Raw genomic sequence first — 18,512 nt, forward strand, 5'->3', positions numbered from 1 at the left:
TCCTCAGTGTCTGTTGTTATGTCTCCCTTTTCATTTCTGATATTGTTAATTAGGATACTGTCTCTGTGTCCTCTTGTTAGGGCTAAAGGTTTTTCTATTTTGGTGATTTTCTCAAAGAACCAGCTCCTGGTTTGGTTGATTCTTTGTATAGTTCTTTTTGTTTCTATTTGGTTTATTTCAGCCTTGAGTTTGATTATTTCCTGCCTTTGACTCCTCTTGGGTGAATTTGCTTCTTTTCTAGCACCTTAAGGTGTGCTGTCAAATTGCTGGTGTATGCTCTTTCCAGTTTCTTTTTGGAGGCACTTAAAGCTATGAGCTTTCCTCTTAGGACTGCTTTCATTGTGTCCCATAAATTTGAGTATGTTGTGGCTTCATTTTCATTAAACTCTAGAAAGTCTTTAATTTCTTTCTTTATTTCTTTGTTGACCAAGTTATCATTGAGTAGAGTGTTGTTAAGCTTCCACGTGTATGTGAACATTCTATTGTTTATGTTGTTATTGAGGAGCAGCCTTAGTCCATGGTTATCTGATAGGATACAAGGAATTATTTCAATCTTCTTGTATCAGTTGAGGCCTGATTTGTGACCAATTATATGGTCAATTTCGGAGAAGGTACCATGAAGTGCTGAGGAGAAGGTATATCTTTTTGTTTTCGGATAAAAAGTTCTATAGATAGCTGTTAAATCCATCTGTCTCATAACTTCTGTTAATCTCACTGTGTCCTGGTTTAGTCTCTTTTTCCATGTTCTGTCCATTGCAGAAAGTGGGGTGTTGAAATTTCCCACTACTATTGGTGCAGTGTAACATGTGCTTTGAGCTTTAGTAAAGTTTCTTTTATGAATGTAGATGCCCTTTGATTTGGAGCATAAAGGTTCAGAATTGAGACTTCATCTTGGTAGATCATACTGTTGATGAATATGAAGTGTCCCTCTTTATGTTTTTTGATCACTTTAGGGTGAAAGTTGATTTTATTCAATATTAGAATGGCTACTCCAGCTTTTTTCTTGGGACCATTGGCTTGGAAAATTGTTTTCCACCCTTTTATTCTGAGGTAGTGTCTGTCTTTGAAACTGAGGTAGGTTGCCTGTATGCAACAAAATGTTGGGTCCTATTTACATACCCAATCTGATAGTCTGTGTCTTTTTATTGGGGAATTGAGTCCATTGATATTAATAGATATTAAGGAAAAGTAATTGTTGCTTTCTTGTTTTTTTTGTTGTTGTTGTTGTTAGAGTTTGAATTCTGTTCATGTGGCTATCTTCTTTTAGTTTTGTTAGAAGATTGCATTTTTGCTTTTTCAGGGATGTAGTTCCCCTCCTTGTGTTGAAGTTTTCTACTTATTACCCTTTGAAAGGCTGGATTTGTGGAAATAATATTGTGTGAACTTGGTTTTGTCATGAAATACTTTAGTTTCTCCATCTATGGTGATTGAGAGTTTTGCTGGGTATAGTAGTCTGAGCTGACATTTGTGTTCTCTTAGGGTTTGTATGACATCTGCCCAGGATCATCTAGCTTTCATAGTCTCTGGTAAGAAGTCTGGTATAATTCTGATAGGTCTGCCTTTATATGTCACTTGACCTTTTTCCCTTACTACTTTTAGTATTCTTTCTTTGTTTTGTGCATTTGTTATTTTGACTATTATGTGGCAGGAGGAATTTCTTTTCTGGTCCAGTCTATTTGGGGTTCTATAGGCTTCTTGTATGTTCATGGGCATCTCTTTCTTCAGGTTAGGGAAGTTTTCTGCTATAAGTTTGTTGAAGATATTTACTGGCCCTTTAAGTTGGAGGTCTTCACTCTCTTCTATACCTATTATCCTTAGGTTTAGTCTTCTCATTGTGTCCTGGTTTTTCTGGATGTTTTGGGTTAGGATCTTTTTGCATTTTGCATTTTCTTTGACTGTTGTGTCAATGTTTTCTATGGTATCTTCTGCCCCTGAGATTCTCTCTTCTATCTCTTGTATTCTGTTGGTGATGCTTGCATCTATATTTCCTGACTTCTTTCCTCAGATTTCTAACTCCAGAGTTGTCTCTCTTTCTGATTTCTTAATTGTTTCTACTTCCATTTTTAGGTCCTGGATGGTTTTGCTCAATTCCTTCACCTGTTTGTTTGTGTTTTCCTGTAATTCCATAAGGGATTTTTGTGTTTCCTATTTAAGGGCTTGTACCTCTTTACCTGTGTTCTCCTGTATTTCTTTAATGGAGTTATTCATGTCCTTCTTATATTCCTCTAGCACCATCATGAGATATGAATTTAGATCCAAATCTTGCTTTTCCGGTGTTTTGGGATATCCAGGACTTGCTGTGGTGAGAGTTCTAGGTTCTGATGAAGCCAACTTGTCTTGGTTTCTGTTGGTAGGATTCTTGCATTTGCCTTTCACCATCTGTTGATCTCTGATGTTAGATGTTCTTGCAGTCTCTGACTAGAGCTTGTTCCTCATATGGGTCTGTAAGCCTTTGTCAGTACTTCTGGGAGATTAACTCTCCTCTGGTAAATCCTGGGCGCAGATGGGTGAGTCCCTGGGTTAAAGTATTTCCTGGAGGCAGGCTCTCCACTTGTAGGGAAGGGGCAGAGAGGGTTGCTGATCCACTGCTGTCACTCAGAAGCTGAGAGGAACCTGTCCCTGCTGCTATGCAACTCTCCTGCAACTCCTGAGGCCTGTGCCTCCTGGCTGGTCCCGCCTTAGAAAGTCACCAGAGAGAAAATGGTGGATCTCACCAGAGTCCCTGGGTTAAAGCATTTCCTGGAGGCAGGCTCTCCACTCGCAGGAAGGGACAGAGAAGATTGCAGATCCACTGCTGTCACTGGGAGGCTGAGAGGATCCTGTCCCTGCTGCCCTGCAACTCCTCTGTGACTCCTGAGGTCTGTGCCCCTGGCTGGTCCCACCTTAGAAAATCACCAGAGAGAAAAATCAGAAAAACTATTTTCAACAATAAAAGAACTTTTCTGGTGTAATCACCATCACTGACCTCACGCTGTACTATAGAGCAATTGTGATAAAAACTGCATAGTATTGGTACAGGGACAGGCAAGAACATCAGCAGAACAGAACTGAAGACCTAGAAATGAACCCACATACCTATGGCCACTTGATCTTTGACAAATGAGCTAAAACTATCCAGTGGAAAAAAGACAGCATTTTGAACAAATGGTGGTGCTTCTACTGGAGGTCAGCATGTAGAAGAATGCAAATCGAACCATTCTTATCTCCTTGTACAAAGCTCAAGTCCAAGTGGATCAAGGACCACTACATAAAACCACATACACTGAAACTAATAGAGGAGAAAGTGGAGAAGAGCCTCAAATATGAGAGCACAGGGGAAAAATTCCTGAACAGAACACCAATCGCTTATACTGAGATCAAGAATCATGAATGGGACCTCATAAAATTGCAAAACTTATGTAAGCCAAAGGAAACTGTCAATAGGACAAAACGGTAAACAACAGATTGGGAAAAGATCTTTACCAATCCAACATCCAACAGAGGATTTATATACAATATAGACAAAGTACTTAAGAAGGTAGACTCCAGAGAACCAAATAGCCCTTTTAAAAAATGGGAACAGAGCTAAACAGAGAATTCTCAACGGATGAAAATCAAAGGGCTCAGAAGCACCTAAAGTAATGTTCAACATCCTTACTCATTAGGTACATGCAAATCAAATCAGCCCTGAGATTCTACCTCATACCAATCAGAATGGCTAATATCAAAAACTCAGGAACACCAGATGCTGGTGAGGATATGGAAAAAGATGAACATTCCACCATTGTTGGTGGGATTGCAAGCTGGTTCAAACCCTCTGGAAATCAGTCTGGTGGTTTCTCAGAAAAATTGGACATTGTATTACCTACGAATTCAGCTATACCACTCCTGGGTATATATGCAAAATATTCTCCAACATATAACAAGGACAGATTCTCCACTATGTTCATAGCAGCCTTATGTATAATAGCCAGAGTCTGGAAAGAACCCAGATATCCTTCAACAGAGGAATGGATACATAAAATGTGGTATATTTACACAGTGAAGTACTACTCAGCTATTAAAAACAATGAATTCATGAAATTCTTAGGAAAATGGATGGACCTAAAAATATAATCCTGAGTGAGGTAACCCAAATACAAAAGAACACACATGGTGTGCACTCACTGATAAGTGAATATTAGCACAAATATTCAGAACACCCAAGATACAATTCACAAACCACATGAAGCTCAAGAAGAAGGAAGACCCAAGTGTGGGCTCTTCAGTCCTTCTTAGAAATGAGAACAAAATACTCATGGGAGCAAATATGGAGACAAAGTGTAGACCAGAAACTGAAGGAAAGGCCCTCCAGTGACTGCCCCACCTGGGGATCTATCCTATATACAGTCACCAAACCCAGACAGTATTATGGATACCAAGAAGTACATGCTGACAGGAGCCTGATATAGGTGTCTCCTGAGAGTCTCTTGCAGAGCCTGACAAATACAGAGATGGATGGTCACAGCCAACCATTGGACTGAGCATGGGGTCCTCAATGGGGTCCCCAATGGAGGAGTTAGAGAAAGGACTGAAGGAGTTGAAGGGTTTTGCAACCTCATATGAAGAACAATACTATCAACCAAACACCCCCCCCCCAACCCCAAAGCTTCCAGGTAATAAATCACCAACCAATTAGTACACATGGAGGGACCCATAGTTCCAGCTGTATATGTAGCAGAGGATGGCAGTGTTGAGCATCAATGGGAGTAGAGGCCCTTGGTCCTGTGAAGGCTTCAGTGTAGGGGAATTCAAGGGTGGGGAGGTGGAAGTGGTGGGTGGGTGGGGGAACACTTATAGATGCAGGGGAGGGGGCATGGGATAGGGGTTTTGTTGAGGGGAACCGGGAAAGGGAATAACATTTAAATGTGAATAGAGAAAATATCTAATGAAAAGATATATGGTTTTATAGAAAAAAAATAAAAACATTTTCTTTGAGTACTGAGCATCAGTCATAGCAAAGACAAAATGGACTAAAATACCTGTCAAGACTGAAACACAAAAAATTAGAAAAATTAAAACACTTAAACTGAACAAGAAATTAAAAACAAAAAATATTAAGACCTTTTCTAAATTGTGGTTTCTCCCAAATATTTTGAGATGAACTAGAACAACCCTGCTTTAGCTGTGTCCACCCACCCAGAAAGAAGCAAAGAAGTTTCCAAACTCCTTCAGTAAAGCCAGCATCACAGGCTACAAAAGCCAGACCAGGCTATCCCTGATGAACAGACACTAGCGCAAACAGGAAACTAGCAAATGCAGCAGAGCAGTGAGTGGAGTGTACACCATTGCCAGCTAGGACTTGGGCTTGAGATGCAAAGATATGTTTCACAAGGAACCTAATCAATATACCACACCAAAGACATGAAGGATGGGGCAGCAGTTTAGTACTGGGCACTGTTATGCTTTGAATATATCTTCTGAATGATCATGTGTAGGACCCTCAATTCTGTAACACAGTAGTTTTCACAGGTGAAGCCTAGGTGGAAAGTGTTGAGAGCTCTTGGTGCAGCTTCTAAGAATTTAGCGTTTGTTACTGGGCTTGGACAAGGAAGGAGGCACAGAGAAGAATATTAGAAACAGGGAGCATGGGGCTTTGCTTACTGCTTTGCTGAGTTATTACCTGTGTGATCCTTTTGCTTACTACTCTGCTTGACTACTTTCTTGCGTGATCTCCTTGTTTACTATTTTGCTTGATTACTTTGTCTTTGATCTAAGAACTGACTATGTTTTTTTGAATGTACCTAGAATGGTATAAAAGTGGGCTAGAGAAAAATAAACCTGCTTTAGCCTCAGTATGGGCTGGGATCATGCTATAATTTTGTCTAACTGTCTTTCTTTTTCAATCCTCTCTCCCTTGCTTGAGACCTTGTTGACTGACTGAGCTGGCTTGGTCAGAAAAGTGTTTAAGCCGTGGAGACAGGGACTTTATAACTTGCCCATAGTAGTCATTCAAAACTTTCTCATAAGTGAGTAATACTGTAATACTAAAACACAGCACATGTTGTGCCTTACTGCTCTTTATAATTTCCCGTCATAGTTTAAGACAAGATCATTTATGTTTGGGAGACTGCTGGCCAGACAATGTATTTTCATATCAGGTATCCACTACCTCATGTACCTTAAGTTCATCTTTGCTCAGCTCAAAGCTGGTAAACAGCAGCAAGCAGGTAGACTTTGCCCTAGGAATAAATAGTTGTGAATCTGATTTGAAATATACCCTTCCTTATTTAGCCTGGATTCATTATTTATGCTGCTGTTATTTTTGCCTCTGTTGCCTCATATGTTCTTATTAAACTCGGAAAAAAAATATTGTCAGGTAATAGTGGCACAGTATTTTCAGTTATTTGAGAATAGTTTCAGTAAAATGTTATCTTGTTCCAAAGGTCCTTAGACAGGCATTGTAATTATTAACTTGTTTTGTCAAGAAAAGTATTGTGTACTTAATGAGATCCTGGGTGCTTTAGAGCTGTAAAAATCTTCATGAGACATACACTGAAGATGAATCTGAGATACTTGCAATTTATTCTTTTATTAATCATCTCAGGAGAACTCTATGCAGAAGGTAAAATTAATTCCTTGATTTCTCTTTATTCTCTAAAATACATATAGAGAACAGAGAGTCTAAGTGTCATCTAAATGTCATAGTCCTTGAATTTTGACCTAATTCATTTTAACATACCAATTTTGTAATGCATGCTTTACATAAAAGTAACTGGTTTAAACATCCTGATAATGTTTATTTGGCATCCTTTGTTTCTCTAGATATGGGAGCATGGGGAGCCAGGCTCTAACTACTTTAAAGTGCTTTCTGCTTTATTTGGTATTAGCCAAATTAATGCTGATAATGCTGGTAATCTGGTCAATTTGAAAGTCACTTATTTGCCTTAATTATAATTTTAGGCAATAGTAACACCTGCATAAGTTTAGTTCTCTCCTCTCTTTAAGAGGAGAGAGTTTAATGTGAGAAATTTGAAAGAATAAAATCACTAGCAAGTATTCTCATGATTCTATTTTCTTTGTCTGGAGTTATTATATAGTGATTATTTTGATGCCAATATTGTTGATTATATAAACAGGAATATTGTGAGAGAGTGAGAGGTTCTGGGTTTGATTATGTCATATTGTGATTTACAATGGTATAAATCAAATTGTCCAGAGATATCAACACTGTAGATTTGAGGTATAACCCAGGACAGTGTGCCCATTGGTTGTGTTGCCTCTTCTGTCCAGAACAGTGGCCCCTGGGGCCATCAGTGTTCTCCAAAGCAGCTACTTTGGGTCTTTTCATGGTAAACTCGCAATTATGCGTGGAAAATACTAGAATGTTTGGGAACTTTACTGCATGTGTTTCATTAGATGCTGACAATGATATGGTGACTATAATTTTGTCTTGTTTTTCTCATTCCTGGCTGATGTTATCATTATTTTCTTTCTAAGGCAGCAGAACATGGAGGTAACCATTCTGCCTTCTTTACCATAAGTCACTTTCCCTCCTCAAACAAGTCACATGACTTACATGCAACTAGCTTCTTTCATTCACTATTATGCTCTGGAGGATGATTTGAAATTGTAGGCTTCTATGAAGCTCACTGTATTAGAAAATTATCTAAACTAGTAATGATCAACAACCTATAATCAACAACCTGTTGGTTGTGAACTCTTTGGGGTCATGTATCAGATTTCTTGCATATCAAATATTTACATTATGATTCATCACAGTAGCAAAATTATAATTATGAAGTGACAACAAAATAGTTTTATGGTAGCGGGGGTCATGACAACATGAAGAACTGTATTACTAAGATGTCACAGTACTAGGAAGGTTGTGAACCACTAGTCCAAACTGATGTGTTAGAACGGCAGGTCGCTTCAGAACATACCACACATTAGGCCCAAACATTTCCACGTGTAAGAGGTTTAATTGAGAGGGAGAGAAGGGGCAGTAGCAGGAGAGAGAGAGATGGCAGAATGTTCCCTGTATATATATGGGTTCTGCTGTAGTGACCTCAGGTAAATGTGGAAGGTGAGCCCAATGGATCCTGGGAATATAGTGGCTGTTGCCCTGGCAACAGGTCTGTGAGACCTGCCCATGCGTTGCTACAGGCTTTGGATGCCCTGATGCTAACACAAACTGTGCCACTATCTTCTCTGCCATTAAAGGGAGAGAAGTTTGCAGTCTCTAGTTTGCAATCTGATACTGTTATGAACAGTGCTAATGTAAAAGCACTTCTGTCTCTTTAGACTCAATGTACATTACTATGAGATGGCCTACTATGTGTTCTTTTATAGTAAATATCTCCAACATATTTCCTCATATATGAGAGTCCTGTTTCATCATTCATTGTGAAGATCTGTCCCTGTCCTTTTTGTTATGTTGATGGTATTGCAGTATATGCAATGGTTTGAGTGTGAATTTCCCAATGACCAGGCAAGCTAAATATTTGTTCTCTGGTCACTTAAACATTCTGGTTTTGAAATTTACTCTTGAAAGGTTTTATTTCAGTTGTTTACATGCCCTTTTCCCTCAAAATCATATGCCACTTATTTCACAATTGTGTATGGTTTATGTATCTCAAGGACCTCATTTAGTCCAGAACTGTGCCATCTGATATAGGTGACACTGATCACAGAAAGTTGGCAGCCTGCATCTCTGGGTTTCCATCTGCAGGCTTGACCAACTTCAGATGCATCAAATTGGGAAAAAAATATCCAGGAAGGTCCAAAAGCCAAAACTTGAATTTGAATTCACATTCATAAAATGATGATCAGACATTGTACTAAATGTTCTAAGCATCTAGAGATGATTTCAGATACATGGGTGATGTGTAAGTTATATGAAAATTTTTAAATCACTGAACATAAAGATTTGAGCATCCACACATTTTGGCATCTATGGGGAGACTTGCAATCAAATCCCTGCCAATACATGGTGTCAACGCCATGGCTATTGAGCACTGAAACAGGTGATCCAAGCAGAGCTGATCTGTGAATGGAAGGCCTGCTTGGTTTAAAAAGTGTGAACAAAGAATATAGAATACATTAACACATGAGATTAAATAAACCCTATTATTAAAATGAAATAAACTTTCATTCTTATTTTTACTCTTACCAGTGTGACCTTTAGGAATGTTGTTTCATAATGAGTTTTATGGGCTTGCATGTTTTTCCATTTTCAGCTTGAGTTTTCCTCATTTCAGAGAAACAGTGTGATTTTCCTACTGTGGAAAATGGAAGGATTGCCCAATATTATTATACATTTAAAAGATTTTACTTCCCCATGAGCATAGACAAAAAACTATCATTCTTCTGTTTGGCTGGCTATGCAACTGAAAGTGGGAAGCAAGAAGAACAAATGAGGTGTACAGCAGAAGGCTGGTCTCCAAAACCAAGGTGCTACAGTAAGTCAGTGCATGGTGTCAGCTTGGTTACTATGGACTAGTTTCTGAGGAAAGAATATTTGTATTAAATGTGAATGGTGATTAAACTTTACATACATATATAACAAGAAACGTACTGTTATAAAATACCATATGTGAAATTCTGTCAATGATGTTGCTATATCAATAAGTCATTTTATTTGGTTTTAATAGCACGTGGGAAGAAATACCTAAAAAATGTACATCTAAGCAGTTCAAAAGATGCATTTGACTTTAAGTCAGGCAGAACTTATTGTATTCTCAATCTTTAGTAGGAAGCCAGAATAAGAGGGTTTTTTTTTTTTCAGAGTGAACCTTTCTAATGCTTTTTTGTGTATATTTGTCACTCATTTGTGTGACCACTTTTCTTTCTCCTATCCCCTGATTGCTGAACTTCAGCTATGTGAATAGTATCTTACCAGGCTCACTACATTGCTTCTTTGTATCACATATTACATAATTGCTGGCATTCCTGTACTTAGGTGAAATGTCTTGAGTACCCTGAATTCCTGTTTTCCAGAGTAAAGGGCTTCCATTAAGTCCTTTCCATTTAGAAGAGGCATTTTGATATGGTAGTAGCTGTGGTTGATAGAAAGGACCCAAGGAGCTGAAGGGTTTGCAGCCCCTTAGGACGAACAACAATATGAACTAAGTAGTACCCTCAGATCTCCCAGGGACTAAACCACCAACCAAAGAGTATACATGGTGGGAGTAATTGCTCCAGCAGCATATGTATAGCAGAGGATGGCCAAGTCGGTCATCAATGGGAGGAGAGGCTGTTGGCCCTGTGAAGGTTCTGTGCCCCCAGTGTAGGGGAATGCCAGGGCCAGTAAGCAGGTGAGGGTAGGGTGGCAAGCAGGGGGAGGGAGGAGGGAACAGGGGTTGTTCTTGTTTTTTGCTTTTTGGTTTTTTTAGGTTTGATTTTTTAGGGGAAACTGGGAAAGGAGATATCATATGACATGTAAATAAAGAAAATATCTAATAAAATAAAAAAATAAACAGAACTGCATAAAATATCCATTCATTCTGTGATTTCAGGACAAACCAGAATATTTTATGACAGAGTTATAAAATAAATGTCATTATAACATAGAAAAAATTCATGTTCCTTAAACTTACTATCTTAAGAGACAGAAAATTGCAGAGGTTTGCATGGGAGCATAATCGTTAAGACAGAATCGCTACAGTCAACTGACTGCATGTGATCTCATCTCATCACCAACACTGTGAACGTGACAAGAAAATTCTTAGTCTGTTTCTCTTCTCTTCTCTTCTCTTCTCTTCTCTTCTCTTCTCTTCTCTTCTCTTCTCTTCTCTTCTCTTCTCTTCTCTTCTCTTCTCATCTCTTCTCTTCTCTTCTTTTTTACAGTCTAGACTTTATCCCCCACTCCTCCACTCGCTGAGTGTTCCACATCCCACACCTCCTCCTCCCAATTGTCTCCAAGAGGATGTACCCACCTCCTCCCTTGTCCCCCCCACTCCCTGGAGCCCCAAGTTTCTTGTGGGTTAGATGCATCTTCTCTGACTGAGTCTAGACCCAGGAGACCTCTGCTGTATATGTGTTGGGGGCCTCACATCAGCTGGTGTATGCCGCCTGGCTTGTGGCTCAGTGTCTGAGAGATCTCAGGGGTCTAAGTTAATCACGACCTCTGGTCCTCCTACTGGGTCATCCTCTTCAGCTTCTTCCAGCTTTCCCCTAATTCAACCAAAAGGGTCTCTGGCTTCTCTCCATTGGTTGGGTATAAATATCTATGTCTGACTCTTTCAGCTGCTTGTTGGGTCTTTTGGAGGGCAGTCAAGATAGGCCCCTGTTCGTAAGCACACCATAGCCTCAGTAATAGTGTCAGGCCTTGGGGGCTCCTCCTGAGATGGATCTCAGTTTGAGTCTATCACTGGACCTCCTTTTCTTCAGGCTCTTCTTCATCTTTGTTCCTACAGTTCTTTCAGACAGAAACAATTATGGGTCATAGCTTTTGACTGTGGGATGGCAATCCCATCCCTCCACTTGATGTCCTGTCTTTCATTTTTTTTTCTGAGAATTTAAAATTCTTTATTATTATATAACTACTCATTAATCACTTGAAGTCTGAATGGAACTCACACATACACACACACACACACACACATATGCACATGCACATGCACACACACATGCACACTTCATTTTGCAATAGAAAGTGAATTCTAGACCCTAAATGACCTGGAGTATCAGATATGTACTCTTTGACTACAGTGGCCAGGGGAAAAGGAGAGGCCATGCTTATATTTACTGTTTCTTTGACAAATAAGTTGTCCACATTCCTAAAATATTTCCCAAGAAACACGCATATAATATTTAGCACTCTGGTTCCCCCCCCCCTCCCCCTGCTCAGCAACCTACCCTTACCAGCTTCCTGGCCCTGGCATTTCCCCTACACTGGGGCATAGAACCTTCACAGGGTCAAGGGCCTCTCCTCCTATTGATGACCGACTAGGCCATCCTCTGCTACATATGCTGCTGGATGCCCTGTCTTTCTGCTGGAGGTGGGCTCTACAAGTTCCCTTTTCTTACTGTAGGGCATTTCATCTAAGGTCCCTCCCTTTGAGTCTTGAAAATCTCACACCTCCCAGCTCTCTGGCACATTCTAGAGGATCCCCCCCACCTCTTCCCTCCTGAGGTTGCCTGTTTCCATTCTTTCTGCTGGCCCTCAGGACTTCAGTCCTGTTCTCCCCGCACCAATACCTGACCATGCTCCCCTTTTCCCCTTCCTATTCCTTTTCCCACCTAGGTCCCTCTCTCCCTCCCCGACTCCTGTGATTGCTTCCTTCTTCCTCCCAAGTAGAATTGAGGCATCTTCATTTGGGCCCTTTGGCTAATTAACCTTCTTGAGTTCTGTGGATTGTATCCTGGGAATTCTGTACATTTTTTATCCTGTTTCTTATATACTTAATGAAGTAGGAAATTTGACATAGAATACCACATAGTTAGTACTAAATATTTTTGTGATAATATAACCATATTGGACAAATCTCTAAACCCTTCTAGATTGCTTTGTTAAAAAGTTCTAATGATATGGCTTATATGAATTATAATGTGAAGGTATTTTCTTACATGTACCTTACTGCTGCACATTTTTATAAACAACTTGATTGTAGACTCCAAGGTTTTCAAGTACATATGTATGACTTAGTAAGTCCACATACACTGACTCCTGGATTCCAAAATATTTTCTAGAATAATGAATGAATAAAGGTTTTACAGTGTTACTTTAGCATCACTGAATGATCCATTAAGGGTGTCTTTGATTACATTAAAAAACTATGGAATAATACATCAATAAGATAAGAAGAAATTGATTTTTCTTGTGATTACTGGTGACTAGTTAAAAGCTATTAGTGTATTTTCCAAAAGATGTGGGAAGAGTAGAAGTGTCTAAGAAAATTAAAACTTGTAGATGCAAAAACAGTTGATGTTACACTCAATCCATTTTCAAAGAAATTTTATTCAGGGCATGTAAGATATTTCTAAAACTAAACCAAATCAGGGAATTATGGAGTAAACATTATTTTACTCCTCAAAATTCCAACTAAGAGTAGCAATATGTGTTTGGGTTCATTTTTCAATTTAGTGAAGTACATAATATGAATTTTATTAAACAGATAGACAGTGTAATTTCATCATGAAACAAAGCACATTTACTTTTACAACACAGAAAAATGTCTGAAGCCTGACCTAAGGAATGGCTACATCTCTGATGGCAAAGTACTGTACAGACTTCAAGAAAGTATGCGCTACGGTTGCACTTCAGGATACAAAACCACTGGGGGAAAGGATGAAGAGGTGGTCCAGTGTCTTTCTGAAGGGTGGTCTTCTCAACCGTCCTGCAGGAAAGAACAAGGTACGCACATGAGAATGCAGCAGTGTATTCAACTATGAGGTTAATGCTTGATAAGCAGTTTTGTTTTATATAATTTATTTTCCACTCTGTCTCTTCTGTGTGAGAAGTTGACAGTATTTGGCTGTTTTAAAAATGCTTGTGTTTTCTTAATCCATGGGTTCTCAACTTCAACAAGTCCCCTGCCTCATCATATCTTACTTTGGACTGAATAGAAAGAGCTAAAATGATCAAAGGGAGAGAACCTTAGTAGGCTTTTCTGCATAATTTATGCAAATATTTTCTTTATTGGTAGAATGTGTTTCAGTATAAGTTGTTTAAATTATACAAATACACTGATGACACTTAATAAAACTATTACATCACAAGACTTCATTTGAAATGAGGCCTTAGGTCAAGTACAATGGGCCAATACTTCAAAGTAGAAGGCTGATAGAAGGCTACGAAAATGAAACCACAGAGGCAAAGGCAAAGTGGTCTTTTCCATTTTCCAACAGCTGCCTTTGCCAACTGCTATATTATATTTAACATTCAATGGGATATACTTTGTGACTCCTTTTTAATAGGGTATTGTGAAAGCTTATCAAAGTTCATAAAATACATGTTTAACTTTTTCAGAGACATGTTTGGCCCCTGAGTTGGATCATGGAAATTACTCCACGGTGCAGAGAACATTCAAAGTGAAGGACAGAGTGCAGTATACATGCGTAGCAGGCTACTACACTGCTGCAGGGGAGCAGACTGAGGAAGCAGAGTGCCAGGCTCACGGCTGGTCCCTCACGCCGCGGTGCCACAGTAAGAACTTTCTTGCTGCAGAGGTTCAGGCCACATAAGTTGTTCTGCCAGTAACACCCTGTGTCTCTTAGTTTTGCTTTCAGTTGGAATTTAGTTAATAGTAGACTTTGGTCATTTCAAGCTCTCAAATAGAAGAATCTAATTTTAGCAATTTGGAATTCAATTCAATTAAAAGTGCTGGTATTTACCAAGACAAAATGTATTAGGAAGCTTATAGAACAACATAGCAAATGTTTTAATATCTATTCCAGGTATGGAATATAAATAGTGAATTGTTCTACTAGAAAAAAATAAATGCTTTGTGATTTTTTTATCATTTCTTCATTTTTTAGAATTAATGTGCTCTTCTTTGAGATTAATAGAAAATGGCTATTTTCATCCTGTAAAGCAAACCTATGAAGAAGGAGATGTAGTTCAGTTTTTCTGTCATGACAATTATTATCTAAGTGGATCTGATTTAATTCAGTGCTATAACTTTGGCTGGTATCCAGAATCTCCCATATGTGAAGGTAATTTTTAAGAATTTCATACTTAAAAATAGCTTTATTATCCATGACCTATGAATGATTATATCTAATTCTAATTCCAGAACTATTTTTAATTGTTACGTACCAACTCAATGAATTATTCTCTCTGAAGAAACTAAGCTTTGTATGCATTTGTGTAATATTATCTGTTAGGTTTAACATGCATATACCTGAGTATATACGTATGTAGTGTGTGTGGGTGCATGAACACCTATGCATGTGGAGGCTAGAGGTTCATGCCAGGTGTCACTCTCGGTTCCTCTCCTTAGTTTTTGACAGAAGTCTTCTCATTGAACCAGAGCTTATTGAATTGGGCGGTCTGCTTAGATATTGAACACCAGATTGCCTCCATTATACCTCCCAAGTGCTAGATTACAGGCACCTGCCAGTGTATCTGGCTTTCACAGGGATGCTGGAGATCATAGTTAGGCCTCTCTGTTTACAAGGCAAATAATTTGATCAATCTCGCCATCTCCCTAAGCCTATGTTTAATATTTAAAAACCTCTGTTATACATTTTCAGTCTAGCTGGATAAAGAGCTTTCTTAATGGGCTATATATTTCTTGATGTGCAAAGTACATCTCCAAAATTATGGAGTGGGAATCACACCGGGCAGACTATTAACCCGAAGGAAAAATGGAAAATGAAGTCAGTCACGTAGTTAGAGCAGTCCAGCCAGACATGGAATAGCTAAGGTTGGATTTCTATCACCAGTTGTGTTCAAAGGGGAGCCATGACTACCTGCCGAAGATGCATGTAGATAGCATAGAGGGGCCTCATATGGCACAGGAAACTCAGGGACAAGTGTGTGAATAAACATTCAGTATTTTGATTAGTATAGTGTGAGAGAATTCTCACTTCCATATTCATAGACACAACAGATAATATTTGAACTGGATCTGAAAAATAAATGGAGATTTGAGGATTTAGGGAGAGTGAGAGGCAAAAGGCGTGATAGCCAGTAGTTTCGCTATAATATAGGAGATAATGCTATTACTAAGAGGCAGGTCAACGGCGTGGGAGTAAAGGAGAAAAGCATAGTTGAAATAGATGACGGTAGGAAGGACGGCTGTCTGGACAGCACCTGGATGACAGCCTGTGCCTATCATACTCTGTAAGCAGTGACTGATGGCTTTGAAGGGTTACCAGCTTTCCAGTTGAACCCAATAGACGTGTAATAACAGCATGGGAGGAGGGGTCACTAGCAAGCTATCAGTAGCATGACAACTTCCTGACTGTTCTGAGCCCCCTCCAAGTTAGCATGGCCACATGCCTGTAATTTTGTAATTAATAGTTATTGTGTGTAGTATAAGTAGTATGTTGAACAATAAACCTCCCAACTCCAGATAGCCTCATCCTAATCCTGGAGACAGCATTATAAACTTACTTACATGGCAAAACAACTACAGGGTTGATGAAAAATCTGCAGGAGTGGCTATTTTCTTAGGTTGCTTATTTGGACCTTAAATATAGTAAGTGTCATCATAGAGGGAGCTTGAGGGGTACTAGACTGCAGAAGAGTAAGTTGGAGCTGTAACCATGAAAGAGAGCCGTTTTAGTTTCTTTATAGTATATGAGGAATTTACTTAGGACTACAGGAGGAGGAGACTGAAATACTACGGATGGCCCAAGGCTATTGCTTTAGTGGTTCTGTGGGTCAGGAGTGTAGGTGTGAAATACTACGGATGGCCCAAGGCTATTGCTTTAGTGGTTCTGTGGGTCAGGAGTGTAGGTGTGCCTTCACTTGGCTGTTGAGTTATATCAGTTGCCAGCTTCAAGGCTTGGCTTGACAGTACTCAAAATTCATTTTGAGTGTTGTTAGCATTTTGTGCTCTGCTGGCTCCTGAGCCAGTATTGGTGGCTTCTGAATGAAGTAGCTGTCTAACCCTTGCCTTCTGGCCTCCTTCTTTTGGACACCCACAACATGGCAGGTTAATTCTTCAAAGACAGTAGGGAGAGAATCCTTCAGTGAGGATGGCATTTTGAATTTATGTGACTCATCATATAACATAACCACAGGCTAGTCCATCACTTTTCCTTAAGAAACAGCTGCCAGGTCCACTCACAGAGAGGGATGTCGTATCAGAGATAGTCAGCCAAGGATGTTTCTGCAGTCTGCCCTGTTTTCTATGGTGCTTAACTCTGTAAATATCTTCAATGAACCTTTATCATTTTTTTAAAAAAATTCTATGACTAAATAGACTGGTGGGCTTTTTGTTTTTGTTTTTGAACATAAGGAAGAAGAAATCGATGCCCTCCTCCACCCGTGCCTCTAAATTCTAAAATTCAACCACATTCAACAACTTACCGTGATGGAGAAAGAGTACATATAGAATGTGAGCTTAACTTTGTGATTCAGGGTTCAGAAGAACTACTCTGCGAAGATGGGAAGTGGACAGAACCTCCAAAATGTATTGGTTGGTGAAATCTTTTTAAGTTAGCTTTCGTTGATATTTTAATTTGTGTATTTAATGGTGAATTTGATTGTGACATTCCCATACATGTTTATCTTTGTCTGTGCTCTCCCTCACAATCTGCCCATGCTACTGTTCCTACTCAGTCACATCTTGGATAAGCGTCTCCTAAAATGCTTGTGATTGGTTTCTTTCTTTAATTGTACCTTTACAGAAGAGAAGGAGAAGGCAGCCTGTGAGCAGCCGCCCTCTGTTGAGAATGGCATGGCACAACCACACTCCGAGATTTACTACAGTGGGGATAAAGTGACGTACAGGTGTGGACGGGGCTACAGTCTCCGAGGATCAAGTACGATAACTTGTAATCGTGGCCGATGGACATTGCCCCCTGAGTGTGTTGGTATGTGGACTACTTCTAATGTTTAAGCCTAACATGTTGTTTGCATGTGTTCAGTCTGCCTATTCATGGACAGACACTAATGCTTGCAAAATGTAGAGACACATAGCTACTGGATTCACTGTGTCCATTTTCGAGTGTGTAGATGTATCTATAGAATTTAGGGCAAATTAATAACTCAGAATAAAAAAAATTATTCAAAACGCCATTTCTTAAAAAAATCAAAATTATCATTAGTGCTAGGCTGGTGTGTAGGTTTTGTTAACCCCATGATCTGTGCAGTTTTGATGACCACACTTATGTGAGATGAGTTTTACTAAAGAGGGATGCCTGCTTAGTGGATGGCCATGAGTATAATCTGCTTTCCCTCCCCAATGGACTATGGTCAGTACAGGACACACTCTCATGAACCTGAGGTAAATCCTGCTGATTGGAATCTTGAATCTTACCCTTCTGAGCCTTACAGCATCTAAGGGGCACCGCTGGTGGTAGATTTTACTGAAGGATATCTCGAGCTCTCTTCACTCTTGGTTGCCACCCTTCCTACAATCTTTTTCATTTTTTGTTTTGATTAGATATTGAAAAATAAAGTTCCCCAAGCATGCTTCTATAAGATATTTATTATCTAAAAAAAAAGCTAACAAAAGAGATTAAATAAATTAATTGAGGGAGAGAAAGTGGGAGAGGATATTTTTTATCCATGTATTAATTGAGAATAGAGATGATAGGGATGGAGAAGGAAGAAGATAGGAGTGAGTAAGGCCCAGTGCAATGCTAGGTTGGACCATGATTTTTGGGATCGTTTTTTAGACATTTAAGAACCTCCTGATCCAGCTGAAGGGGTTTGTAACCCCATAAGGAGAATGACAATGTCAACTAACCAGACCCCCCACAGCTCCCAGGGACTAAACCACCAACCAAAGTGTACACATGGTGGGACTCATGGCTCCAGCTGCATATGTAGCAGAGGATGGCCTTGTCAGACATCAATAGGAGGAGAGGCCCTTAGTCCTGTGAAAGCTGAATGCCCCAGTGTAGGGGAATGCCAGGGCAGGAGGCGGGGGTGG

General features: G+C 39.5%; 2 protein-coding genes across 3 annotated transcripts in view; one reads left to right on the top strand and one right to left on the bottom strand.

Annotated features, from left to right (window-relative positions):
- Positions 1–18,512, top strand: part of F13b (coagulation factor XIII B chain) — a 186,436-nt gene that overhangs the window by 152,746 nt on the left and 15,178 nt on the right. Inside the window, exons 2-7 of one of the 2 annotated variants that reach the window (XM_031384240.1) lie at positions 9,219–9,419; positions 13,130–13,315; positions 13,931–14,107; positions 14,440–14,616; positions 16,872–17,051; positions 17,263–17,448. In XM_031384240.1, coding sequence (XP_031240100.1) covers positions 9,299–9,419; positions 13,130–13,315; positions 13,931–14,107; positions 14,440–14,616; positions 16,872–17,051; positions 17,263–17,448 — 1,027 coding nt within the window. In that variant the 5' untranslated portion in view covers positions 9,219–9,298. The remainder of the gene's footprint in view (positions 1–9,218; positions 9,420–13,129; positions 13,316–13,930; positions 14,108–14,439; positions 14,617–16,871; positions 17,052–17,262; positions 17,449–18,512) is intronic. The other variant, XM_031384247.1, reaches the window with a different exon arrangement.
- The window catches only part of LOC116069714 (complement factor H-related protein 2-like), a 187,601-nt gene that overhangs the window by 7,300 nt on the left and 161,789 nt on the right, over positions 1–18,512 (bottom strand). The window lies entirely within an intron of this gene.

The sequence above is a fragment of the Mastomys coucha genome, unplaced genomic scaffold, assembly GCF_008632895.1.
Source record: "Mastomys coucha isolate ucsf_1 unplaced genomic scaffold, UCSF_Mcou_1 pScaffold1, whole genome shotgun sequence".
Taxonomy (NCBI): Eukaryota; Metazoa; Chordata; class Mammalia; order Rodentia; family Muridae; genus Mastomys; species Mastomys coucha.